General features: G+C 44.4%; 1 protein-coding gene across 1 annotated transcript in view; it reads right to left on the bottom strand.

Annotated features, from left to right (window-relative positions):
* Nucleotides 1-27631, bottom strand: part of PCOLCE2 (procollagen C-endopeptidase enhancer 2) — a 321396-nt gene that overhangs the window by 121146 nt on the left and 172619 nt on the right. Inside the window, exon 5 of the mRNA XM_085633604.1 lies at nucleotides 1300-1436. Coding sequence (XP_085489730.1) covers nucleotides 1300-1436 — 137 coding nt within the window. The remainder of the gene's footprint in view (nucleotides 1-1299; nucleotides 1437-27631) is intronic.

The following is a 27631-nucleotide window of genomic DNA, read 5'->3' as shown; positions in this document are numbered from 1 at the left end:
CCGGGTGTTTGTTCCTCTTTCCCCGGTGCCTTGGCTTTCCCTCTTTCCCCGTCTGTGTGCTCTGTCTCGCCTTCCGGGTTGGGTGCTGTTGGGCTGTCAGCTGGTGCTGCCCCCTTTCTTTCTTTCTTCTCTTGGGGCCTGGTGCTCTTCTGTGCGGTTCAGGGGGTTTGTCTTGTGGTCTCTCTGGGGCCGGGTCGTTTGCTCTGGCGTGGGTTCTCGGTGCCTGGGTGTGGCTCCTGTTGCCCGGGTCTGGCTTGCTGGCCTGGTGGCTCTTGGCCTTCCTCTTTGGGTGGCCTCCTCGCTGTTTTGTTCTTTCTGGCCTCGAGTGGCTTGTGGGTCTGTGCTCTCCCCTTCTCTGGTTGGCTGTGGGGTGTTCTTGCTGTGGGCTGGTTGGCCTCTGTGGGTTGTCAGACTGGTGTTCTGGCTGTTCTCCCGCTGTTTTGTTGGGTGCGTCCCAGCTTGGTTGGGCTCGCTCAAATCTGGGTGCTCTGCCTGGGGTTTTCGCCGGTTCTGCCTTTTGCTTCCTGCAGTGGCTACCTTGGTTTGGTTTCCTGGGTTGGCTTCTGTTTTGTTTGAGAAGGCCGGCTTTTCTGCTTTGGTATTGTCCAATTAGTAATGAATGGGACGAGGACATAAGGGACCTGGGGGTAATGCTCTATTACTTACCGGTAATCTTCATTACTCTGGGTCCCGTTGTCCTCGTCCCATTCATACGCCTCGCCCTCCTTCCCGGACGACCGGCCTTCCTGTTGTGGGCTTGGTTGTTCAGGCGGCATGCTGGGTAAGTACCCCTTATGTACTCCCGGTGGGAGGGGCGGGGTTAGTGTCCCAGCATTCTTCTGATCTTTTTTTCTGTCTGGAGATGGTTATCTCCAATTAGTAATGATGGGACGAGGACAACGGGATCTGGAGTAATGAAGATTAACGGTAAGTAATAGAGCATTAAGCATGAGAGTCAAAGAATAACAATGCAAATGTGCTCCAGACAAGGGATTGCATGGGTTCCTACAGTTTATTCTGCAATACAGCAAAGGAGAAAGAGGAGTGTGTGACACGGTATGCGTGTGAGTGAGCATTTGTGTGCACTTGTGTATGTTTGATGGAAAAAAATTGAAAAAATGGTCCATCATTAAAAATAGATAAAACAGGCAATAATTAAATCCCCTAGCAATCTTTTTTAACAGTGGCAATGTAGCTAGTGCTACGACTGCGTGACGTGCTTCGCAGGCAGAAGAAATATTGTACGCCACAGACATACCGAAATGCGTCAACGTTTTTGAATGAATGAAAACTACTCACGCTGGTGGACTGTCCCCACAGAATTTCCCAATTCGTTTGGCATCATTGATTTCCCCACCATTAAAAATTGCCACATAATCGTATCTGCAGTAATTATCTCTTTCCACATCAAACTTCTCAAACTTTACCTCAATCACCTGCAACAAAAGAACAGAATATCTTAGCGTGTTTGGAGGGATCTATCCAATTGATCTGTATATCGTACCTCGATGTAAAAAATTGGAATTCATTTTCAAATCACATTTTAAATCAGAATGTGCAGCCAAGATAATTCCCAGCAAACGCTAACATTTGCCAATAAAAATGGTAGACCCAGATTCATGAACGTTTTGTCTTGCCTGTGAGCACAGATTGCAAATAAGCACTGACAGTGCCAATAGGTCAGGCTTGCTATTTGTAAAGTATGTAGTATATTAGTTTTGCTGAAAACATTTTTGAAAGAGAAGCATCTCATGCAGGGCCGGCCTTAGAGCGGGTGGCGGCTGGTGTGACAATCTTTTGTGCCCCCCCCTCTCCCCGGGCCATGACCTCCTCCATGATTCCCTCACTACTACCCGGCAAAAGTACAACTAATCTGTCCAGAGTCCCTCCCTCACACACATTACATTTGTTTAAAGGGCTGGTAAAGGCTGGCTTTATTAATCCACTCAGCTATTCACATAAAATAAAGATCTGTTATTTGCAGCAGGCATAAAAACCCTCTGCAGTACTTTATGGGGAGTCAACACCAAACTCTTAGCTCTCTCTAGGAGGAACATTAATTACAAACCTTATCTTGACAATTTTGTTGCTGCTTGAAAGCTAGACTCACAAGGAACTCTGCAGCAGATGTTTTTAAATTGTAAGCTATTGCTAAACACAGCGCTCCCCCTGAGGTCAGTGCCACCCCCCACCAGCCACAGGTCAGCGCTCAATGCGGCCGCACTGGTTACACCGCACTGCCCTAAACCGGCCCTGATCTTGTGTATTGAGTTATACAATGTACTTGAATTGTAAAAGATGCATCTATGGACTTAAAACATTCAAATATAAATATTAACAAGCATTGGTACTGCATTGGTTTCGCCTATGTAATGAAAAAAGAGCTGTTTTCATCAATCATCATCTGGGAGAAGGATAGAGCTCTCTGACCGGTTACACGGGAGTAGAGAGCAGGCAGAGCTCCTGACTCGAGAGCTGGGGATTCCAGTTTGAGGTTCGGCGGTGCACGCAACATCCTGTGATTCTATGCAAATCACTTAATCTCTCCGGGTGATAAATTGTTATATAAATATGCTGCATTAGTAAGAGGCAAAACTTTATGAAGATATAGCTCCACGAATCTGGATGTTAACAGTATTTCAGTGGCGGAAAACTGATAAGAGAAGAAGACGAGGAACAAGCATTGGTAAATGCTGGAAAATATGCAACAGCCAATAGAAATGGAGGAAAGGTAAGTAGCATGGGCAGGAACCAATGGGAAGCCAGGAAAGAGAGGAGGCAGGATGTAAGTCCCTTTTAAGTTTATATTAAAAACAATAGCTTTCTCAAACACAGGCAAAACCTAATAAAAATGGTGTCTAAGATATTTAAAGGGAATAGAAAGCAAACTAAATTCTATGTTTTAAAGTAGATATTACTCAACTATTTACTTGTTTAGTTTAACATTGCAAATCTCATGATTGTACAATTTTATAAAGTTAGTAAAATAGAAAGAGAGTAGTGTACAAGAGTTTATGTAATTGTTAGCTACTTTTTAGTTTATTTAAATTTGCTTGCAGTGTTTGTAAGTATTGACGTTGATAGAACTGTAATTTAAATTCTTTAGTGTTATGGTTTTTGAGTAGCTAGTGGTTATTGTGAGTAGGTTGGTATGTTATTAGGTTTATATTGTAAATTGGAAGCTTTTGTCAAGTGCGTTATGCTTGGTAACTTCTAGCTTGTAAAATGAGAGAATGTTTTTGTTACAGTTCAGAAGACTGGGCTGCGAGCAGAATGTGATTTGCTGGGGGTAGTGAGAAGGTAAGGTAGGTAAGATGGGTTACATTTGGAAGGTATGGTAAGTGAAGTCATCATAGATATGGAACATGAGTATGGACCATTAGTATGTTAGGTTGGTATGGTAGGCTAGGTATGGTAGGTTACTTATGGTAGGTACGTATGGCAGGTATTGTAGGAAAGTATGGAAGGTTAGATTGGCAGGTGTGGTACGTAAGTGATAGATTGAGGACGGTAGGTATAGTAGGATTGGAAATGTTATAAGTAGGTATGGTAATAATGGTAGGTATGTATAGTAGGTTAGATATAGTAGAACAGATCTAAATTGTAAAGAAAATATGCTAGTTTAGGTGTAGGAGCTTGGTCTGGTAGGCATGGTTGGTAGGTAAGTTAGGTTGGTATGATAGGTAGGCATGGTAAGTTATGTATTATCAGTAAGTAGCTATAGTAGAAAAAGTAGATAATTTGGTAGATTAGGTCTGGCAGGTCAATCAATCAATCTGGATCAGTAGAGCGCGGCTCATCACTCCTGAGAATATTCTGGTGCTGGGGTCCTGCTACGAGCAGTCAAAGTGCCAGGTCTTGAATCCTTTACTGAATTCTGTGGGAGAAGATGCTGTTGGGAGGTTGAGTGGAATGTTGTTTTAGGCTTTGGTGGCAAGGTAGGAGATGGAGTGTCCTCCGCTGTGGCTTTGATGGTTGCGGGGAGTGTGGGCGAGGGAGGCAGAATGCAGGCATCTGGTGTGTTGGTGGTAGTTCAGGTGTTGGTTGATGCATGCTGGTCCTAGGTCATGGAGGGCCTTGTAGGCATGTATCAGCATCTTGAATTGGCATCTTTTCTGGATGGGGAGCAAGTGGAGGTTCCTGAGGTGGGGAGTGATGTGGGTCTGTTTGGGGAGGTTGAGAATGAGTCTGGCTGCTGCGTTCTGTATAGTCTAGAGTCTCTTCAGGAGTTGGTTGGTGATTCCTGTGTAGAGCGCGTTCCCGTAGTCGAAATTGGCTGGTGACCAGGCCCTGGGTGATGTTTTTTTTGGTGTTGACAGGGAGCCATCTGAAGACATTACGGAGTATGCGGAGGGTGTGGAAATAAGTCTAGGCTACTTCGTTAATCTGGCGTTTCATGGTGAATTTGCTGTCCAGGGTGATGCCAAAGTTGTTGGCGTGGTCTTTTGGTGTGGGTGTGTGTCTGAGTTCAGTGGGCCACCAGGTGTCGTTCCACAGGGACGTGTTGTTTCCAAAGATCAGCACTTTGGTCTTGTCCGTGTTGAGCTTCAGGCAGTTGTCCTTCATCCATTCGGCGACGCTCGCCATGCAGTTGTGGAAGTTGGTCCTGGTGGTGGTAGGTTCTTCTGAGAGTGAGAGGATGAGCTGAGTGTCATCTGTGTAGGAAATAACATAACATGTGTATTTGTAAAGCGTATGTTCACCCAGAAGGTTATTTTGGCACTGAATAACACATGTTTGTGCTGTTTATGATGTTGAGTGCTCGGGTTCTGATGATGTAGGTAGCTTTAGGAGGTATTGTAGGTAGGTATGGTGAGTACAATATGTTTGGTATGGCAGGTAGGTAGGAAGGTAAGGTAGGTAGGTATTTTGAGGAAGGTATATAGGTAAGTATGGTAGCTAGGAGTGGTAGATAGGTAAAGAAAGTTAGTTATGGTAGGAAGGTGTAGCACATAAGGCAGGTAGGTATGGAAGGTATCTTTAGTAGGTATGGTAGGAAAGCATGATATGTTAGGTATTTTAGGTATGGTATGCTTGGTTGGTTAGGTATGGTCTGCAGATTTACAGATAGGTTTAGTATCTACGGTAGGTAGGTATAAGAGTTTGGTATGATAAGTTAGTAATGCATGGCATGTAGGTATAATAGATAAGTAAGAATGGTATGGCTGTTAGGTAAAGTAGGTTAGATATGATATGCTAAGTTCAGTAGACCGATTTGGTTGATAATGTCTGTATGTATGGAAGGTTTGATAGGTAAGATTTCAGAGACAGGTAAGATGGATAGGTTTGGTAAGTATGCTATGTATTTAAGGGAAGTAGATAGGTTAGATCACGGGGTTAGTTATGGAAGGTAAGTGAGTATGATATGTGTGATAGGTTAGGTATGGTAGATATGTATGGTAGGTAGGTGTGGTAGTATAGTAATTATGATAGTTTGTCTATGATAGGTTAAATATGGTGCATAGGTATGGTAAGTTAGGTATGGTAGGCTAGTTATGGTAGATATGTATAGTAGGTTTGCTACTTAGATGTGGAACACAGGTGTGCAAGGTAGTTAAGGGAGGTAGTTATATGTGGTACTTGAGTTAGGTAGGTTTTGTAGGTGTGGTGGGATGACTATGGTACAGTAGGTATGGTGTGTGAAGTATGGTAGGAAAGGATTTTGTGTATAGTAGGTGAAGTAAAATATTTATTAATGTATTTAGGGGGTTCTTAAGAGCTACTAACAACCCCAAACAGTGTCCCATGAAAACTCAAGTTGGTGCAAGTGGGTGAGTGGGAGGCATCATGTAGTAACTACATAGACGACACTAGGGGTAGGCAGTATTATCACGATGACTATGACATGGATGAGGTGATAGGGATGTCTCACAGCTAGGACAGTCAGGGACAGGGTGAGGGACCAGTTCACATACCTGTAGATCAGCGTGGTCCTTACGTTACTGCAGATTTGCAGGGCTCATCTTAGGAATTTTTGGTTGATACAAGTGCTATGAATAGCTCTATTTCCTGTTCAATGGTCCTCGGGGCAGATCTGTCAGGCCATAATAATATTTCAGTAGGATTTTCTGGTGTACCGGTTGTAAGCCCCGTTTCTAAACCTCTTACACTGACTATAGGTCCCTTTACTGTGGATTCACCATTTTTGTTGACCTCTAATTGTGGAGAAAATTTGATGGGCCTAGATTTATTGAAGAAGTTGCATGCCGCCATTTATTGTTACCCAGAAGGTGTTTACATGAACGTAGTCAGGACTAAGCAGTGTCTGCCCAAAGATGCCATCCTTCCTGCTGAATTTAAGGATGTGCTGCCCACATTGTGGGCAACGGGTGACACGGACGTAGGACTATTGCAAATACCCCCAGTTTCTATCAAAGTTAAAGACAATGCCGTTTTGCCTAGTGTTCCTCAGTACAAGCTACGGCAGGCAGGGGAGCAAGACTTGTTGCAAAATATACCATACTGTATTCAGTCAGGGGCTGTCGAAGAAACGACTGCGAATGTGTGTAAAAGCCCTATTCTTAAGAGGGCACCTTCAGGCTCCTCTTATGATCATCCTGATGTTTATCGTTGTAGGAGAGTAGGATCTGCACTTATGTTGCCCCCACTTTTTTTCTGATGTATACACTGGTTTCTGGCTATAGTCAGGCTGGGTCCCTGCTAATCAGGGCCCCAGTCTCTCTGTTCTCTCTAAAAACTTTGAGTGCATACTAGATGCACTAGTGATTGGATACTGTGGTACCTTATGAGCCCCTAGTACATGGTACCCTAGGCACCAAGGGCATAGGTACTTCACAGGCCTACCCGGGGCTGAAGCATGTATTATGCCACCCCTGGGAAGCAGACTAAATCTGACACCACAGGCCTGCTACTGCAGCCTGGGTGAGGTAGTGTTAGCACTCCTCACTGAGGTATAGGTTCCTATATCTCACCATACACACACAAATAAACCTATCAGCCACCCCTATGGCAGGCCCTATCAATCCTGAGGGCAGGGTGCTTGGTTTACAATGTGAGGGGGTGCCTCTGCCTGAGCAGGGCCCTTCTGCAGCTGACAGGGTCTATTCCTTGTGGCTGTTTGTGGATGTGGTTAAACAATATACTCTTAAGTGCATTATAACCTCCCGGTTAATGCTAACTTTGGAATGACTGCATCAAAACATGTCGTGTTTGGTGTCAAACAAACTGGAATCATACCCCCACACCAGTAACTGGTGTGGGAATATGATCCCAGCCTTCTAGAGGGGACGACATGTACCTACTGTGGCAACACGGTAGAAATCTGAAAGAGCCCTGGCATCACAAAATGGATGCCACCAGCCCAGATACTGGGCTGCCTTCCTGCTGCTGACTGAAACTCGCAGTGGAGGAGGCCCAACAATAGGCATCCTGTCACAGGGAGGTGTCACTACCTTCCAGACAGGATTTAGTGTATTGGGGCTGGGTGGGTGCACTTCTAGAGTGCTTTGAGGTCCTGCACTGGGGGAGCAGTAGGCTCCTCTGTGCATATGCCAGCTCAAACCGGTTCAGTGGCTACCTGTCCCTGCTCTGGTGCAAAACTGGACAAAGGGAAGTGGGTGTAACCACCCCCTCCCCTGACCCTCCCAGAGGAGTGGTCCTAGAGCTAGTCCCTCCCCTATCTTCAGTATAAGATAGCAAACCTTGCCATTGCAAAGTAGATAACCCTGGACGACGCTCTACAAAGAAGAATCCTGGCCCTTCGACGTTCCACTACCTTTGGAAGACAGAAGAATCTCCCTTGGAGTCAAGAAGTGACTCCCCTGCTTGGCAGTCACCAGAAACTCTAATCAACGGTCGCAATCTTTCCCACTCCTGCCGGAGACCCTGCAGCCCTGGAAGTGGATTTCCTGACTTCTCGAGGGCCATTGTGAGTCCCCAGCAGAGCTGAGGCGAGTGGACCCCACGAGTGACGAGGAACCGCAATACCTGGGAACCGTGCACTATTGTCAAGTGCAACCCCTTTACGATATTCTACAAACTTGTGCTTTGGACCACTTGTGTTCCAAGCCTACAGTATGTTTTGCAGCGAAAATCAGAGGCCTACCCCGTTCCGAGTGACAGTGAGCTCCTGTCAAGCATTTCCTCAAGAGGCGTCTTTCCGATCCCTTGCCGTTGGCTTGTGGGTCCCCTGAAGACTTTCTTATCAACTCAAAGGGCTCTCCTGGTTGCTCCAGGCCTGCCCTCACTCACCTTCACTGGGTGAGTCCCTCAGACCTTGCTGGTCTGCACCATTGGCTTTCTTCACTCTACACAAGACTTGCTGTTGCCAAGGCTTGTTGGCTTCAATCCGGTTGCCAAGACCGCAGTAAGCTGCAGACATCATGGGACACTCCGAATCCAGCTGCTGGTCATCATCGATCTTTCCTGGACCTCGTGAGCGAAGAGTCAAAACACCCTTGATCACCTGAAATCACCCGACATCCGTGGGCATCCATCTTCCTGGCCCTGAGTCACTGGCAAGTGACTGTGAACACTGTCCCTTCAATTTTCAGGTCGTCTGCATCTTGAATCCAGCCTTGGACTCCACCGGACACTTCTTCAGTCGCCGCAAGCAGCAAGTCTTCTTTGGTCTCCATAGAAAACAGCGACGCGACCCGACACCAAAAGACACCTATGCACCCGGCTTCCCTGGGTGAGGTAACTTGTGCACTCTGGTGCCCTAGTGTGTGTTGGCCCTCGAATTACTTACCTTTTAAGTGACTTGCTTGTAGACTTCCTCGAAGCACCCTAAAACTTTAAAAATCAAACCGCGACTTGCTCCATTATAATCAATAGGGAACCCGCGGCTGTGTTCACACACTGCATGCGTCTCCCGTGGGTCTGTTACTTACCTGCTTTCACTGCAGTAGTGAAGACCCAGCGATTCTACAGGCCCTAGGCCTTGTCATTCTGCAAGTCGACTTTCCTAAACCTCTTTTTTAGTATATGGTCTGGTACACCCCTAGGGCACCAGCCATATTTGTGCTTAACTTATTGTGAAACGTTGATATTTGAATGTGTTCCTGGCTTCTAATCTCATAAAGAGATTAGTAGAGTGTGTCTAGAAATAAATACATATATATTTGATATATATACCTGTGTGGTGTCCTTTCATTTGATAATTCAAGAAATTATAAGCTAAAACAAGCTGCTTTACATTCCTCTAAGATTTAGCCTGAAGGCTGCTCTCCACAGCTACCACTAGGATAGCTTTCTTTAAAAGGTTGTCTTAAACCTATCTACCATAAGAGTCGAATTTGACTGGTGCAAGGTGGCCACTATAACTAGTGACCAGCATATGCCAGGCCAACTGCTCACAATCGTTTTGTGATTGACCTGCATGAAATTAATAAAGTAGTAGTTCTTCAGTTCCCGGTGGTCCCTGACATTACTGCCCTTTTGACGATGATTCCTTCTACTGCTAAATCCTTCTCTGTCATTGATCTAAAAAATGCATTCTTTAGTATCCCGATTGATCCAGAAAGCAGGTACTTGTTCAGTTTTTTACTAGCTGGCAGAAATTTTAGATTCTGTCGCTCTCCTCAGGGCTATACCGAGAGCCCTAGTATATATATAGCCAAGCTTTGAAAGCCCAATTGGACTCCCTCACGCTCCCCCCAGGTAATGTATTGCTTCAATATGTAGATGACCTTCTCATCGTATCTGACACTGAAAAGGGTTGCAAAGACAGTACGATTAAATTGTTGCTGCATTTGGCACACCACAGACATAAAGTGTCCCTTTCCAAAGTTCAATATTGTCGACAGGAGGTCACCTATTTAGGTCACCTACGGTCGAAGGAGGGTAGGAGATTGACTCCTGAGCGCATCAGTACCATTGTTAAAATGCCTATCCCTCAAACTCAAAAGGATGTGCGCACTTTTATTGGCATTACTTCCTATTGTCGGCACTTGATCTATAACTATTACTAACAAACCCTTTGCTTGCCTTAACCACTAAAGATGTTAATGAACCCTTGCCTTGGACGCCTGAATGTCAGCAGTCTTTTGAGCAATTAAAGGTTGTGCTTTGCTCTGCACCTGTGCTTGGTACGCGTGACTACGTGAAGCCGTTCGTGCTGTACGTACAGAAGACGGCTGGGTGTGCGCTTTCTGTTTTAACACAGGCCTTTAGAGGTAAGCAACGGCCATATGCTTATTTTTCTGTGCTTCTTGACCCTGTCGCAAGAGCACTCCCGAGCTGTCTAAAAGTGGTTGCAGATGTGGACTTCTCAATAAGGCAATCGGCTGGGCTTGTACTTGATACTGACCTCACAGTCATGGTGCCCCATGCTGTGGATACCCTTTTGAATAAGACCAAAACACAGCACCTCACCAGTGCACGTCTGACCGGTTATGATCTAACTCTCTTTTCACCACATGTCACGATCAAAAGATGTGCCACTCTGAACCCAGCCACGTTGCTACCCCTCCCTTCTGAAAGTGAGGAAATTGACATACATGATTGTATCTTCCGGACAGAGGAAGAGACGAAAGGACGGGTAGACCTTACTGATGTTCCCTTATCTGACCCCCAAGGGGAACTATATGTTGATGACTCTTGCAGAGCTCATTGCCCTTATTCGAGCCTGTGAGTTGAGTGAGGGACTGGCTGTCAATATCTATACTGACAGTCAGTACGCCTTCGGAGTCACCCATAATTTTGGACGACTCTGGGCAGAGAGAGGGTTTCTCACTTCACATGGGATGTAAATTTAGCATGGCCCTCTAATACATAGGCTTTTGTTGGCTTTGACACTCCCCAAGAAATTAGCGATAGTGAAGTGTAGCGCACACAAGAAAATTACTGATGATGTAGGTAAGGGGAACGCCTTTGCAGACAAGAAAGCTAAGGAGACAGCCCGAACAAAGATAAAAAAAAGGATGTTTGTAGCAGGTCCTGCTAGGTGGGTGCCCGAGGCTACCATGTGAGGATACGCTGGAAAATGTCAAGGAGATACAAAGTGAGGCAACTATTAAGGAATTAGCGAAATGGCAGGAAAACACAGCACGTTTGGATGAGGATGGGTGTTGGACTGATAATTCAGGGAAACAGAGTTGAATGCTACCAGATGCATATGTCCTTCCCGTAGTCACCATGGCGCACAGGCCAGCTCATATTAGTGCTAAATGTATTTGCAAGTTATTAGACCCTGTATGGCAAATTGATAACATCCCGAAGACAGCTGCTCATTTGGTTAAATATTGTATGTATGGTGTGCATGATGCACAATCCAGGAAAGGGTACCCCTACCCCACCAGGGAATTTTGCATCTCCCACCTTCCCTTTTGAGGTCCTCCAGCTTGATTATATAGAAATGGTCAACAATTTGAAGTATGTGTTAGTGGTTGTCTGTGCATTCAGTAAATGGGTTGAGGCTTACCCCAGCAAAGAAAATACAGCCATAGTGACTGCAAAAGTACTCCCGAAAGAGTTCTTTCCTTGTTTCGGCTTGGCCCATTTGATTTGGAGTGATAACAGAAGTCACTTCAAATACAATGCGAAAGTTATCCAGTTAGTCTGTGAGGGACTGCATATCAGACAAAAGTTTCATGTTGCAAATCACCCCCAGTCTGCGGGTTTGGTTGAGAAGTACAACGGTACTCTCATATTGAAATTAGCAAAGATTCAGGAGAGCACAGGTTTGCAGTGGCCAGATGCGTTACTATTAGCCCTTTTGTCCACACGAACGACAGCCCATTCTAGAACAGAACTGTCACCCTACGAAGTTATGTTTGGGACGGTGGCGTAGCAAGTTCAGGTGGTCCCCGGTGCAGAACATTTCTTGTCACCCCCTTGCCCACATTGAAATTATTAAAATAAGGGAAAAAAAGATAGTTACAGATATTTTTGCCATTTTGTCACCTCCCTCAGTGAGATTTTGTCACCCCCCTCAGTGATGACACCCGGGGCGGCCCACACCCACCGCACCCCGCTTCCTATGCCACTGGTGCCCTGCAAATGTTTGGAGCATCCCGCGACCTCATCGGTTCTCAGAAATTGAATAGCCTCTATTGGTGGACTATTTGTATGAGTTAACTAAAAGTCTGAGTTCTATTCAACAACAGATCCAGGAATGCCTTCCACCAGTACTCAAGGGGCCAGGCCATGACATTCGGCCTGGGGATTATGTGGTAGTCCGTAATTTCTAGAGAAAGAAGAGTCTGGAGATGAGGTTTACACTGCCATCAAGGTCACCAGCTGAAAGAACTGGATGCACTGCCAGCATTGCAGCAGAGTGCCTCTTCCCTTGCCCTACAATCAGTGGGCCAACATCGGGATTGGGGACTCAGAGTGGGAACCAGGCTTACGTGGACCCAAACAGAGGCTGAGAATGATGAGGCACTAACTGCAGCAGTGCCCCCGGAGATTAAGGCATTTCAAGAGCCCCCTTCTATTGGACCCTCTGTGTCTGAGCTCCTCTTGACTGACCACTCTGTGCCTGGAGTAGCTAGGTACAATTTGCGCCCTTGACGGAGGAATAGTGAACCAATGGAGAAGTCAGATTAGTAGGGATGGACTGCGCAAGTCAGGGTGTACCTTGTCTATGGTTCCAACAGTAGATTAGGGAGGGGTGAAATTGGTGCATTGTTCGGACATTGGACAGGATCGATTGAACGTGCTTCCCCGGAGGGAGGTACGGTATCCTGGATGACGTGGGATTTCTTCAAGAGCTATCGAACAGCTCCACCACCGGTGCTCAAAAGGGCCAACGTTGATGAACAATAGGAGTCTGCCAGTGTGGCTCTAACGAACACTGGGAACTCTTGTCTTTTGCTATTAGTCATATTGCATCCCTTTTTCTCTGGTTCCACAATGTATCCGCTTGGTTGGCCCATTACTGAGGAAGAACAGCCATTTGCATCCCCACGTCCAGAGCAGGATTGGTCCACAAAAAGTTAAATAGCTTTCGCATTCATAATTGCAGTAGCATTGATTTTTGTGTTAGGGATATCTTGTTTTTTGGAGGAAAGGTATCCTGCACGTTCTTTGATTGGGACAACACCTGTTTGCCTTGAACACGTTTGTCACTTTGGTTCCTCACAAAGGGGAACATCGGAAAACTTGTGCAGAAAATGTATTTTTGCAAATGTTGCATCAGGCCCATGATACGTCCAATGCTACTAATTGCTGGATCTGTGGATTGCTCTCCTAAATTACACATATGAGTGATATTTTATTATTGATGCCACTATCCTATTTAGGAAGTTGCGAAGGGTGGTTTGAACTGTTTACTATGGTGCATTATCATTTTCAATTCTCTGCAATAAATATGACATCTGCTGACTCCTGCACTGTGGTAGAATATATACGTTTCCATCAAGGGTATACTCCTATGAGACTAGGAGAACAAGGGGCCCCTGGTACATTGTCTCCAACAGCTTGTATGAATATATATGAGAAGGTAAAGAACGAAACATGGCTTTGAAATGAAATGTTAGATTTCCAAGGATTCAATGCCACTGAGTATTTCTGATCTTTCCAAACCCGCAATATTGCTAAGGACAAAGCGATGTCAGCGTCAGTAGTCAACAAAACAGCTGGGTTTTGTGTTCAGGGAATAGGGAATGTGAAAGTGGGAGAGAGTAATTGCAATTACAAATATATGCTGAGTACGATTAGTAGCACGCCTTTGCTCCCACCATATAATGTGTATTTTGTTTGTGGATCCCACGCTTATGTTTGGCTTCCTGGGGGGGTCAGGCACATGTTACCTCTCTTTTCTTCTTCCCCCAGTATATATAGAACCGTCCAATTACCATAAGGAGCATCAATTGCAGTGTAGGACTGCCTACCTGTCCCGAGTTAGAAGAGTTATCAACACAGAAGATATAGATCAGACAGATACCACTTTGCAACAGTTTATAGATGCCATGAAGGGTATCGTACCCTTTTGGGGCCCCATGTCGAACAGTCTTAATATTCGTCGGTTCACAAGGGTTGTTGAAGGGGTCATTACCTCAATGGCTGGTATATTGACAAACATCACTGCTGAGCTCCAGGCCACGAGGCTTGTCACTTTACAAAACTGGATGGTGTTAGACTTCATCCTTGCTGACCGGGTAGGGGCCTGTCGCGTCATTGACAGTAGCTGTTGTGTATACATCACAGACCACGCCCCCAATGTTATGCTGCCATACAGAAGTTGCATGGGCTTTCATCTGACATACACCAAGAGAATGGTACCTGGACACTCTCTGGGTGGTTCTGGGGCATATTCGCGTCCTAGGGTTGGAATATCCTTGCATTCCTAGCGGTAGTTGCTGTATGTTCCTCACTTGTTGCCACTGTATACAATGTCTCCCAGCCTGTTGCTCTTATTGTATCACACTCCTCACCCCAAAGCAGAAGGCGCCCATCCATGATACAAATTCTGTGATTATGACTCAGAAAGAGATAGATAGCTTTATGCAGATAGACGAGGGTATATTTGAAGACTCCTCTTCGTTTGATACTGAATAAATTGTGTACTCTGCACTTTGAAGTTTATTTCTTATATACACGCTATTCTGCACTCTCTATTTCTCACCTTAAGATGGTTAGGTTATGCTAAAAGGAGGGTCTGTTGAAATGTAAATGTTATGCATTCATTCTGCTAGTGTATTGCTCTATGTAAAGTTAGCATTTGCTGCACCATTTTAAGTTGAGCCGCCATTTTGAGCCATGACCGAAACTAATTTCCGTATCACTCATTTGTCTGCCTCAGCAAAGGCAGCTGCTGTATTTTCTTTTTTTTCCTCCTATTTGTATTTCTCCAAGGTTGAGCTTTGCTGTGCTAATAAATAGACTGTTTTTGCCATCGCATTCCTTTCTCACTAGATAGGCCTGCTTCCACCCTTAGAGCAGCGGGTGCAGGCAAAGTAACCTTGAAGCTGAAATAACATGTACCTGGTCCTGGGATTGCAACTCATTGTTCTGTACCTCCATTGTTCACTGGCTACCAACTGGAAATTTCCAGTCTGGGCGTGTCTTTAGTGATCCTGAAAATGTACATGATACGTTGTCCTGTTGGTAGAAGTCAGTCCCACTGCAGCAATCTAAGGAGGCTGGTCAGACCGGACTCCACTCAAGTGTATTTTCAATAAATATCTTTGGTTTGTATTCTCTATTGTCTGACCAACTCTTCATTTGTGAGGAAGGCTGAGAGGTGGTAGCGAGGGACCCGGGTGGCCCTAATTGGGTCACTACCTTCACATAGGTATGGTACGTTAGGTATGGTAGGTTAGTTATGGTACAAATGTATAGTAGGTTCTCTACTTAGATGTAGAACACAGGTGTGCAAGGTAGTTAAAGGAGGTAGCTATATGTGGTAGTTGAGTTAGGTAGGTTTTGTAGGTGTGGTAGGATGGGTATGGTAGATTAGGTGTAGTGAGTAGGTATGGTAGGAAAGGATTGTGTGTATAGTAGGTGAAGTAAAACATTTATAAATGTATTTAGAGGGTTATTAAGCTCTACTAACCACCCCAAACAGTGTCCTCTGAAAACTCAAGTTGGTGCCAGTGGGTGAGTGGGAGGCATCATGTATAGAAATAGGCCCCATCCAAGCCATCTTGACTTAGTGATTATGGTTGGACAGGAATGATGTAAACCATGTACTACCACTACTTTATGCTCCAGCATGAGTAATCAAGTGGTCAAGACAAATTCTATTTTCAGAGGTGTCGGATACTCCTGAGAGGTCCAGTAGAATGGAGGAACTCATTTGCCATTTGTCCTGAGCATTGACTATGCCTTCCCTCATATCCAGTGAGGTGTGTCTGCACAGCATCAACAGCAAAAGCCAGACTGAGTCTTTTAGCAGAAGACTGTCACAAGATTGGTTAATGGTTGCATAGTTTCCAACATTTTCGGCGGCGGGTCAGTTGTAATGAAACATTACACCAACTCTTCAAAGTTCACCGAATAGTAATTCAAACTGGAGGTGATTTATATTATTTATTTTATCCTCAGAAATCCAATTGATGGGCCGACACTGCAAAGACTACTACTTCATAATTGTAAAGGAAATCTTTTAATCAAAATAATTCATTCAAAATGGAACACTAATTTAATCAAGAACAGAAATGTTTTTACATATACCCTCATCAGAGTACTACTTATCAGGAACCAAGGTCTGCTCAGAAGCCGGTGGCCGATGCAATTAAACGTTGGTGGGGGCGAATACCAAGGATGTGTTTTCAATCCACCTCATGCCTCTTTAACCCACTACCAGACACTCCCTTCTCCTTTATCTTCTCGCTTTTTCAGGTTCCTGCTTTCTCCCTTTGTGATGTTTTCCTCTCTTTCTCTTCCTCTATATTTCTGCTTTGTGTGTTTCCCTCTCTTGCTCTCGATCAATGTCTTATGAGGAAAAATAATTGCTGGTACCCAAAAGTAAGTACCAGTGGCCCTCACCGACAAACACCAGCTCAAATTAAGCACTGTGTAAAAATGAACAGCATTGTTCATAATGTTGATTTATCATATAGTAAATAAAACATGGTTGGGCAAGCAGAAAACATAGTTGAGAAATGTCACTGTCATAACCTATATGTTTTAGTCACAGACCGAGAAAACTTAATGTTACCTGCATAGGAACAGGAAAAAGTGAACAAGTATACTCACAGGGGAAATATGCCTAAAATAGGTAAAACAATAATTTCCAGTGAATTTTAAACAGACCTACACCTAGATTGCATTCTGCACATAATTGTTGAAAAATTTAGAGAAAACTAATCAAAGTTGACACTACGTTCAGGATTGTTATTTCATTTGTTGAGCCAAGAGAGATAATGAAATATGGACCTTAGACTGCAAGCAATATGCACTTTGTAAAAGCAAATACCTTTAATGTTAACACAGTGTACTGGGGCCAGAAGAAATAATTGAAGTGCATGGAAAATATGAACATATTGTAATCTATACTTCTGACTAAGAAGGGCTTTCACTTTAGGGGATTATTAGGCACTGATTCAAGCTGGAAGAGAGAAAGTGAGTTTTGGTTCCAGGGAAAAGAATATATGACAGCGCCTAGGATAAAGTTATTGCTGATTTTCCACAAAGATACAGAAAATAGGGGAGGCACCTGGGCCATCCCAGAGACAAGAGAGCACCCATTATCGGCACCAAAATATAGTCAATTAGCATAATGCAAAAAATTACATAGATCAAAAATCACGTCTGGTTTCTCATTGCCAAGGAATGTTGCAAGTGATAAACATGATTAACAAGCATTTACAATGCAATGGTCTCGGCATTGGTAAAGTTAGAGCTATTGGCATTGCTCATGACATTATTTTTGTTTATGTTTATGTTTTTAAAACATTTCAAGAAACGGCATTGTCATGAGCAATGGCAATAGCTCTAACTTTACCAATGCCGAGACCATTGCAGCCTGTTTCAATAAAGTCTCCGATACCACACTCTAGTCGGGTCAGTCTCACTTTTAAGGAACTAGACATCTTCTCTGAAAATTATTTCCTTTTTCACAAATTCATCCTACTCTGCGGGCACTTAGATATTGACACCAACATCCTCACCCAGGCTATCAGTTTGCTGCACTGTTTATCCAACCGCTCACTCAATTCAATTCAAAAATCTTTATTTCGGTTATTGCTAACCATAAAAGACACACATAAACAATGTACAAGTCATTATCACATAAAGCAGACAAACATTTCAATGCAAAATAAAAGTTCAATCAAAATATGGACACAGAACGAGGTACATGGTATCACTGGTCCAGGCAGTTTCTCAATCTAATACATAGTTTTAAAAATTCCTTGATTTGGAGAATACTGTCACTGTGCAAAAGCTGCAAGTACAAAAGAGCCGGTCTGATTTGTTTAAAACCAAGTTTTTTTAAAAGAGTCACTAAATATAATTTGCGAGGAAATTCATAAAATTTACATAAAAAGATAAAATGCAGCAAATCCTGCGGAGACTTTCCGTCGCAGCCGCAGGGCGCTGCAAGTTTATTAAAAATATCACATTTAGGTCGAATAAGCAGGTGATGAAATTGATTAAGCCTAAATCTGGTCAGTAAAAATTTCTCATGTGAAGACAAAGACCCTTCCAGATATGGTTCTATGGCCACGGTGGTCTTAAGCATAACAACCGCTCACTCATTCACTCACGGATACCATACTCAGAGAGGTGCAGCCTTGAGAGCTACGTCTGTCATCCCAAGGCAGCCCTTCAGCCATCACTCCTCTCAAAGATCCTTAATCAAGTTCACCACCACTCCCACCTGCCTGACCACCTCTCTCAACATAGACACTTTAACAACTAAATCGCCGAACCCGACAATTCGCTGATGAGAAAATCATTCCTGACCTCACTCGTCCTCCCAGATAACTTGCTACCAAGAAGGCCTAAAATGTACATCTACCATATGGCGGTAGTACCTTTGCAAGAGTAATATCCTTGCAGAGGAGGGCGTAGCTAGTATAGGTGCAGTAGCACCGGTGCCCATTGAACCCTGAGAACTGCTATATTTTACTACCCCCATCAGCGGTGAAAGAGGTTATTTTCCTTTCCTTGCTACTTACTGTTACAGAGTGGGAACACAACTCGCCTAATAAAACCGGAAGTGTTGCTCGGGAAGTACAGTCTGGCCATCCTCGATCTCTCAAACCACCACCTATAAATCAGCCCGCAGTATCCGGTTGCAATAAAGCACAGCAGTTCCTGATTTTGCCTGCCAGGGACGCGAGATAGGAATGCAATTTGCGCAGACTTGAGCCCTAAAAGTGCATGGTTGGCTGCATAGTATTTGAAAGGCGGTGTCCACTGTCCAGTGTTTAATTTAAGCCGGTGGTGGCCACCACCACTCATTTTTGAGAACCAACACTTATTTTTCCTTATCAAACATTTGCTGAGAGTAGGAGAGGGAAATATAAACGTGAAAGGAGGCCGAAGAATTGAAAGGAGGAAACCCAGTCCACAAGGAAGGAAGCAGGAACCTGTAAGAGCGAGATGAAGGGGCCGGCCCTGTCTGGCAATGGATGAAAGTGGGACATTGGGTGGGTTCTGGACTGCGGCCTTGATACTATTCGGCCCGCAGATGTTTAACAGCTTCGGCCGCGAGCTTCTGAGAAGGAGCATCGGGCACCGGCACTCATTATTTTACAAATAAAGCACTGTAACCTGCTACAAATTGCATATTCTCCATTGCTTAACGCAAAATGATGGAAGCTGTCTGCAGAGAGCGACGAGAACCCCCTGAAACTCTCACAAATACACATAAATAGGCTATAGACTGAAAAGGGGGGCACTAAGGGGGTGCAGCCCATCCTGCGCCACGCCCCTTTCACATTACTACTCTGTGGCTTTAGCAAAAAATATTCTTATACGTGCTTACCTGCGTCATGAATAATGCGCAAACAATAAGGAGCGCTGCCACCTTCACCATTTGGAGCCCCATCCTTTAAAATCTGGATGGATTGATTGATGACCCGAGCGCGAGGCCCCTGTGCTGTTGCAGTTCTGTCCCGGATGAATCCGTGCGCAACTTTCGACTGAATTTATGCAGTGAAATATTTGTCCTGGCCAATGAAATGTGAGTGGGTGATTGCTGCAATGCAATGGGCAAAGGTCACTTGCTGAACTCTCGCAGATTCCGCGAGATAACGACGGCGACCTCCGGCTCTGACACACAGGGCGACGCAATCACGTTGAGACAGACAGTGTGTGCTTTTCACCCGGTGGTTATCGCGGAAACAACATTTGCATAATGCTGTACAGAGCATTTCTAAAATGTGGCGCATTCCAAATGGCCATCGACCTAACCTAGTTGTTTGTTTTTTGGTGTAATTTTGAAAATAAAACTTAGACTCCAATTTTGGCAACTGTTGAGAATTCCAACTTCCTGCCCAGTGCTCTAAAGGACGTGACGGTGGAAAAAGAATTCCCTGATTTCCGTCCAGCCATGTCCATTGCCCCAGTGATTGCCTCCATGAAGCTTGTTGTGTCTGACCAGGGATGAAAAACGTCCACTGAAAACCATCATTTAGGGCTGGAATAACACGTGAGGAGTACAGCTACGTTCTAAAAACCTAATAAATTAAGTAAGCCACGGAACCACTCCTAAATTGCTTTTAACATCCAACAAGTAGTAATCCAGTTAGTCGCCTTTGTGCTGCTGGAATGACTCAAAGAACAGAAAAACAAGGCAGAGCAAAAGGCACACCACTGCCTTTCTCCGAGGTCAAGAAGAAATGCCTCGGAGAAAGGCAGCGGCATTTTCGGATTCGGGGGCGTGTTTGTCTTTTCTCTCCTCCAGCCATTGGCTGGAGGAGATAATTAGACTTTCTGAAAAAAACACGCCCCCCAATCCGAAAAGGGCGGGGCCTAAACGGAATGACGGACCTCTTCTCCAATGGCTGGCCAGCATTCAAGAGGCCAGCCAATGGAGAACAGGGGAGAAGAGGGGCGGGTTCAAGCCCCTCTTCTCCAAGTCATTAAATCTCGGATCGAGACTGCGCAAGCGCAGCCTTCGAGCCGAGACCTAAAAAGGCTGGATGTCTAAGAAATGTAAAACAAAATCACAAGGAAAATGAGACATTTGAAATGTCCGTAGAACAGAAAATCAGAATAAAATGGAGCAAAGAAATGAATTTTGAGAAAGAAGGAACATTGTGCAGAGAGCACCTGGACACGTGCGTTACGACAGAAACATGTGCGTAACAAAAAAAACAACAAAAAAAATGTTGGAGTTTAAAAAAAGGTTTAAGGCTAGAATGTAGGAAAATACAAATAAAGGAGCAGAAACTGAGGTTCTCTTCCAGGGACCAATTCAAGAACTTCAGGTGCTTGTAAAATATCCAGAGCCTGCCCACTATATTTGTCAAAATTGTAAAACAAAATCAAGGGTTATTGTGGGACACCAGACTCAGATTTGAAGTAACATTAAGCTCAAAAGTCTCCCCAGTTTTCTTCTGCTTGCATCTTAAGCAAGTGGTCCCCTATGCTACACTAAAACACCACAAAACAAATGGGGGGTTTTCTGTTGATGACAGACTTGATTTTGTGAATGTGTGAATGACTTGGGCTAGCTAGCCAGTCTTACCAATCGACTGCATTCTCTAAGATGAGCTAGAACCCAAGCTAGCAGTACCTGACTTGACAATATTTTCGATATGAGTTTGATATCCACCCTTCTCTAGGTCAATGCAGTCATCTGGAAAGTACTTAAATCAGTTTAGCATTGGTCGTGTTGAAGCCTGACAGATTTCTTAATACACCTTGTCTTACTGTTCAGTCCTTGAGGACTTTAGGGCCTGAGTCCTTTGGCCTATGAATAAACAACCAATCATTGGCCTGCCATGTTCCTGATGAGGCACATCTCTTAAATGAGCTATATCCCTAAACAAAATGGTCTAATATACGGCCCAACTCAATATGTGGGTTCTGGACTAGACTGAATAGTGCAGGGATCTTGAAAGATTTTTTGTAAAAAAAGCTCTAGTGAAATAAAAATTGTTTTATTCCCCAGATATAAATCTGGGACCAGTCGATCTGGAAAAAAACAGAATCAGCTTCTTTCTGACTAACAGGAAGAGCTACATGCACACTTTGTTCTAAAATATTTCAGCACGCCCTAGACGTTCAGTTGGTCCTAAAAGTGTTTCCGCATCTGTTTTTGTAGGTGCTACCAATTACACCTGATGAAGACCCTGTAAAAATCATATTTAGGGATTTAAACGTCGACTCTCTAATATGTAGACTTTCATTAATTGCTATTGCTGAAACTGTAATTCAAATCTGATTCAAGATTGAAAAACTGATTATGAATATGTGTACATTGTTTTCATTCTGGTTTTTCATTACTAAACTTAGCTCACCATTATTCACTTATGTCATGTTCACTGCGCTGTTCACTGGAGCACCTGTCATGTAATCATTGAGAAATTTATTTTTGGGATTTGATTCAATATAACTAAAACTATTTAATTTTGTTATACATCATGCCTTGTGCATGCTGATTATTGATGTCAAGTAAGTATAGGCTTATGTCTATCTCTTAGTAAATCCAATATACATTAATTTCTAGTGCTACATTAGGGAGACTACTAAAGACAGATTGGTCAGCTGCTGCTCATCCAGAATATCGTGCAAATTCATTCCTTAAGCTGAAGAAATCAATGGTATTAGGATTGGCCTGCTGCCCATCAATTGTTCTTTTTGCATTTGTCACCACGAGTGGGAAGGGTATGCCCAGACGTGGGTCCCGTGTTCTCCATGCCACTGGAATCAAGCTATCCTGGCTGATGAGGGGTGAAACCCCGAAACCAGTCCTAAAATGCTTGTTTCCAGACCAGGGAAGACCTTGTCTGGCAGTTCGGGCTGGACTGTGCCCATTGGGCGCAAGGTCAAGACTGATTTGCAAATGGCTGGGTTCAAACTGGAATGGCATGGTGAGCAAAAACACGATGAATTTAGGCCCTGATCATTGTGCTGGGGTTAATGTTGGACATTGTTCTGCATTCTGTCCATCAATTGTTCTTTTTGTCCTTTTATTGGTTGCCTATAGACAAGCACATCAACTTCAAGGTTGTCTGTTTTGTCAATATCTCAATAGCATCGTCCTAATTTACCTGCAGGAAAAGCTATCCAAGCATGCAGTGGTGACTTAGCTCAGAAAGCCAGATGCTCCTTAGAATTCTGAAGTCTAGGATGCATTGGAAAGGGGTATGCAGAATTTCCGTTATTGGCCTTTAGCTATTGAAGTCTCTACAAGAGAACATTAAATTAAAGCATGCTTTGTTAGGGTTCATGAAGGCTTTATTTTAAATTTCTGAATTTCATTAAGTATTGGACACCCTTAGTAAAATGCACATCAACTAATTTTGCAGATCATGAGTATATATTATTTTAGATACCTAGAGACACCCAGTGCTCTCATTATAAATAAATAGGTAAACAAATAACTACTGGTCTTAATGTGAAGTGAAAGGCTCATGATAATATGCCTCATCGACATAGAAGAATATTCGGCAATGAGGGGTTTGAAAGAGTGTACTAGGTGCTTAAACCTTTATTTGACCAACAAATTCACCATTCCTGTGTACTATCAGGGATACTCTACCTCGATTTGAAATGGTAAAAGTGAGTTAGTAAAATTACATAGTTTGCCTTTTTGGTAGACATCCAGTAACTTTGTTCTGGTTCAGCCACAGCTGATTGTATTTAATAATTGTTATTTCTATCTGCGTACTCTACTGTGCCCATTTGCCTCTCTAGATTGTTCTCAAGAAATATAAGTATAACTAAGGTATAAATAAATGGATTAAAAAACACAACATTTGAGAAAATAAATACTGAGTGGATACTACCCCTAGAAAAACTCCAAAGTTTTGAACTGTTTGAATAACGTTAATTGTGAATTTAGTGTTTTATTTTAGTTTTATTAATCTGTTTTAAATTATTTTTTTTCAGTTAATAACACAGAAATGCACAGTGTAGGGAATTGGATGTCCCCAACATTGGGATAAACCACACATATGGAACACAGTGGGAGGGATACAGCGGTAATGAGGACAGGAACATATTGTGAATGGTTAAAAGTAGGCGTTACGTTTTAGGTCCTCTAAAATGCACCTCGCTGACAAATTCAATAGGCATCTACTGTGCAACAGTCTATAAACAGTGAAGGCAGAATACAACAATCAGGGGCAAAGAAAAACAGAATATAGGGTTAGCGTATAAAACTGGAGCACCATTATTGCTCACCTAGCCCGCCCTCCCATCCTAATTATGCATGCACTTTAGTTGTTAATAATCCAACAATTATTCAGGGATATGCCTAGTCACAGTTAAATATATAAGCCTGTTAGTGGCATTGCGCCACAGTCCCACTAAGCCCTGCGCCAGTCCTTATATGTGGCTTCAGTGACTGACCCATCTCCCAGAATCAGCCCGACTGCATCAATATTGTGGATTATTTGTAAATAGCGCTATGATGCATCCCAGCTAGTGGCTATAAGGGATTTTTCGAAGACCCAATGTGTCTTCCCGATGTAGCGCAATGCTCTCAACTTTGGCCCATATCAGCAAGGAGCGTCGCCAAGCTAGGGAATGGGGGGGGGGCTCCGAGGCCTTCCATCTCTGAGTGATCAACTTTTTAGCCACTGCTAGGCCTTGGTCCAGGAAATGGGATGTCAACCCAACCAGTTGACAGCGAGGGCAGGTCGCATCTGTACGGTGGAAGTTTCTATTGATTTTAGCTGGAGTTAAGTATGCTCTGTGTCTGATATAATACTGAATCTGAAGGAAGCACTGGTTGCGGGGGACACGTGTAGGGCTCTACAGGACTGCCGCCCATTCAGGTTCAGTGAGTGGGTGAACCCACTCCTCCTACCAGGGAGTTGTAGTGGCTCCAGTGTAATTGCGGTGTGTTGCCTAAGGGAGGCAGCAAACCATCGCATTAGGTGCCCACCGTTCCCCATTACATGTAAGTATTGAACTGTTGAGTGTGTAGGAGGTTTACCGGTCATGTCCACCCATCGAGCTGTGAGGGCTGCCAGGAGCAAGCGGTGAAATAAGAAGCGGCCAGGGTGTAGCACCTGTTCCTCAACTAGCGTGGCATATGGTATCAGGGTCGTCTCGGTAAAGGTCTCCTATATCATAGATGCCGGCTTCACCCCAGCTGTGTAGTTCAGCCACCGTGGTGACTCTGTGACCCCTAGGTGTTCCATGAAGTGGTATGGCAGGTGCAAATGGTGGTGTGTTGCGAGTAATGTATAAGCATCTTAGGTAGCACTTCTGCGCCACCTTGAGAAGTGAAGATTCAATTGCTATGGGTTTCGAGCAAGGGTAGAATAAGTGGAGCAGGAAGGCAAGTGACAGGGGCGGTTGAGATGTTGCCGAGTCGGTCTGTTGACGGGAGGCCAACCATCAGGCTACTCACTATAGGTGTGCTGTGAGATAATAATTCTCCATATTAGGTGCCACAAGGCCACCAAAACCCACAGCTAAGTATAGTTTTCTAATGGATACACAATGATGGAAGTTGCCCCGGATGAAGTCCCTAATTGTTTTCTCTAGTGCGTTAAAGAAGGGAGGGGAGATATAGAGGGGTAGATTTGATAAATAGTGTAGGAACTATGGAAGGATTACCATTTTTGTGAGGGCAATCCTACCAGTGACAGACAATGGGAGCGTGCTCCAAAAGGAAATTTAGGAGTGGATAGCAGTCAAGGCTCTCCCTATGTTGCCATCAAACAGGTCCACTGCCTTTTGTTAAATGCGAATGCCTAGGTAGCATTCCACAGAACACGGTCCCCATTGAGAACATACATGGGGTCCTGACAGGAATCGCTGAAGGGATATAGACAGGATTTTGCTGAGTTAACCCGTAGCCCTGATATATCAGCAAAGTCCCTCAGGATATGTGCTAGTGAGGGTGGGATACAGCGAATGTCTCTCCTGTACATCAGGATATCATCCGTGTACAGTGAGATTGTGTGCTTCCCGTCCCCCAAGAGGATTCCCACATCAACCTGAGTGCGAATGGCTTCAGATAAGGGCTCCATACCAAGGGCGAAGAGAAGTGGAGATAAGGGTCAACCCTGTGTGGTTACCCATGCCCACTACGATAGGTTCGGAGATATATGGGCCCGTCTTCACACGGATAGATGATGCTTGTAAAGCAATTTAATCATGCCAATGAAAGTGGCCCCAAGGCCATATTTGGTCAGCGTGGCAAACATGTATTCCCACTCAAGGGAATCAATGGCTTTCTCGAGGTCTAATATTAAGCATCCCAAGTTTGGCCAGTGGTATAGAGCGTATGTGGCGACCCTGAAGAAGCGCTGGAGATTGAGGGAGGTGCTACGGAAAGGAACAAACCCGTTCTGGTCTGAGTGAACTAGTGTAGGGATGAGGGGTGCCAGGCGGTCCGCAAGTATTTTTGCCAGGACTATATAGTCCACATTCAGTATGGCTAATGGTCTATAGAAACCTAGGTTAGTAGGGTCTCTGTCAGGTTTCAACAAGGAAACTAAACTGGCTTCGCACATTGATGCAGGTAGAACCGATTCTTCTAGTGCGGTGGTATAGAGTGTATGTAAGTACGAGGTCATAGTGGTGGCGTACGCCTTAGAAAATTCCGCCGGGCACCCATTGGGGCCAGGTGTCTTACCTGTCGCCAATGCAGTAATCGCATCATACATTTCCTCAGAAGAAATTGGGGATTCAAGCGCCATATATTGATCAAGAGTGATCATGGGCAGGTCCACAGAGTCTAGAAAGGCACTTAGTTGTCTATGATCGCTGTGGCCTGAGGATTTATAGAGCGTTGCGTAGTGCTGTGTCATAGCCACATGAATGTCGTTTTGCGTGTAATGCATGCAACCTATGCCATCGCATATGGCATGAATAGCCTGGTGGAGTTGCTCCTGGCGTAACAGCCAAGCCAGTAGTCTGCCAGCCTTGTCCGATGTGGCGTGCGTAAGCGCTGAGTGTACCAGATAATTATGACACCGTAGTCTGTCTAGTAAAGTGATGTGTTCATTACATAATTCTTCTAAACGCCTGGTGATACTATGTTGCGTGGTAGAGACTGCTTCATGCTGAAGAAGCTCACGCTCTATAGTACTAAGTGAGTCATTTAGTTGTTTGTGAATGTTCCACGTGAGATCAAGACAGTGCCCTCTGATCGCTACCATGAAAGCTTCCCATTCTAGTAGCGGGGAGCTGGTAGATTCATTATTCAGGGCAAAGTATTCTACAATTGCGGCCCCCAGGGATACCCAGAATTCCTGATCCTCCAGTGCCGCCGGCTGGAGATGCCAAGTGGGGACCGGTGGAGGCCCCACGTGCCAGCTGAGTTGCAAAAGTTGTGGGTTATGGTCAGAATGCGTATGACCCACGTATTTGGTATCTTGGACCAGAGGAAGCAGGGAAGAAGACACTACTATGCGATCTAATTGCATATGGAGTCCATGTACTACGGAGTTGAAGGAGTATGTGAGTGTGTTGGGGTTGCAGTCACGCCATATATCTATTAGGGACCAGTGGGTGATCCATACAGTTACAGCTTGTGCGTCGGGTGCCGCAGGGGTGCGTGTCAGAGGGGGAAGGAGCAGTCCAGTGACACATCAAGGACTGAGTTAGCCAGGGGATGCCACTCCAGCACGCTAGCACCTTAGACAGCTTACAAAGGAAAGAACTTTACTCCACATTGGGAGTGTAGACAGAGCTGATAAGGAGGGTTTGGCCATTTAGCTTACCCTTGATGAATACATACCTGCCCTCCGTATCGGCCTCTACTTCTTCCACTTCGCAGGGAACCCCCACCATCACCCATATTAAGGTAACCCTAGCATGGGAGGAGTAGTTAGTACTATATACAAGCCCTCTCTAGCAGTGGCGAAGGCAGTCTACTTCTAGATTGGTCAGATGAGTTTCCTGGAGTAGGGCAATGCTAGTTGACCTGTGCTGTAGGCACGAGTAGATAGAATATCTACGTGCCGGGGAGTGTATTCCCCTCACGTTCTAGGTGATGATATTTGTGCGTGCCATGTTGAATAGTACTGGTGTATGTGACTGGCTAGTGATGCAAATGTGTAGCAGGAGAGCAGGTGGCCAGGTGGTGCATCATGGGGAGCTGAAAGAAAAAATGGTGTGTCAAAATTATATAATAAAAAAC

The sequence above is a fragment of the Triturus cristatus genome, chromosome 11, assembly GCF_964204655.1.
Source record: "Triturus cristatus chromosome 11, aTriCri1.1, whole genome shotgun sequence".
In the NCBI taxonomy this organism is placed as follows: domain Eukaryota; kingdom Metazoa; phylum Chordata; class Amphibia; order Caudata; family Salamandridae; genus Triturus; species Triturus cristatus.
Note: the sequence above shows the minus strand (reverse complement) of the source record. Positions and strands in the feature narration are given on the sequence as shown.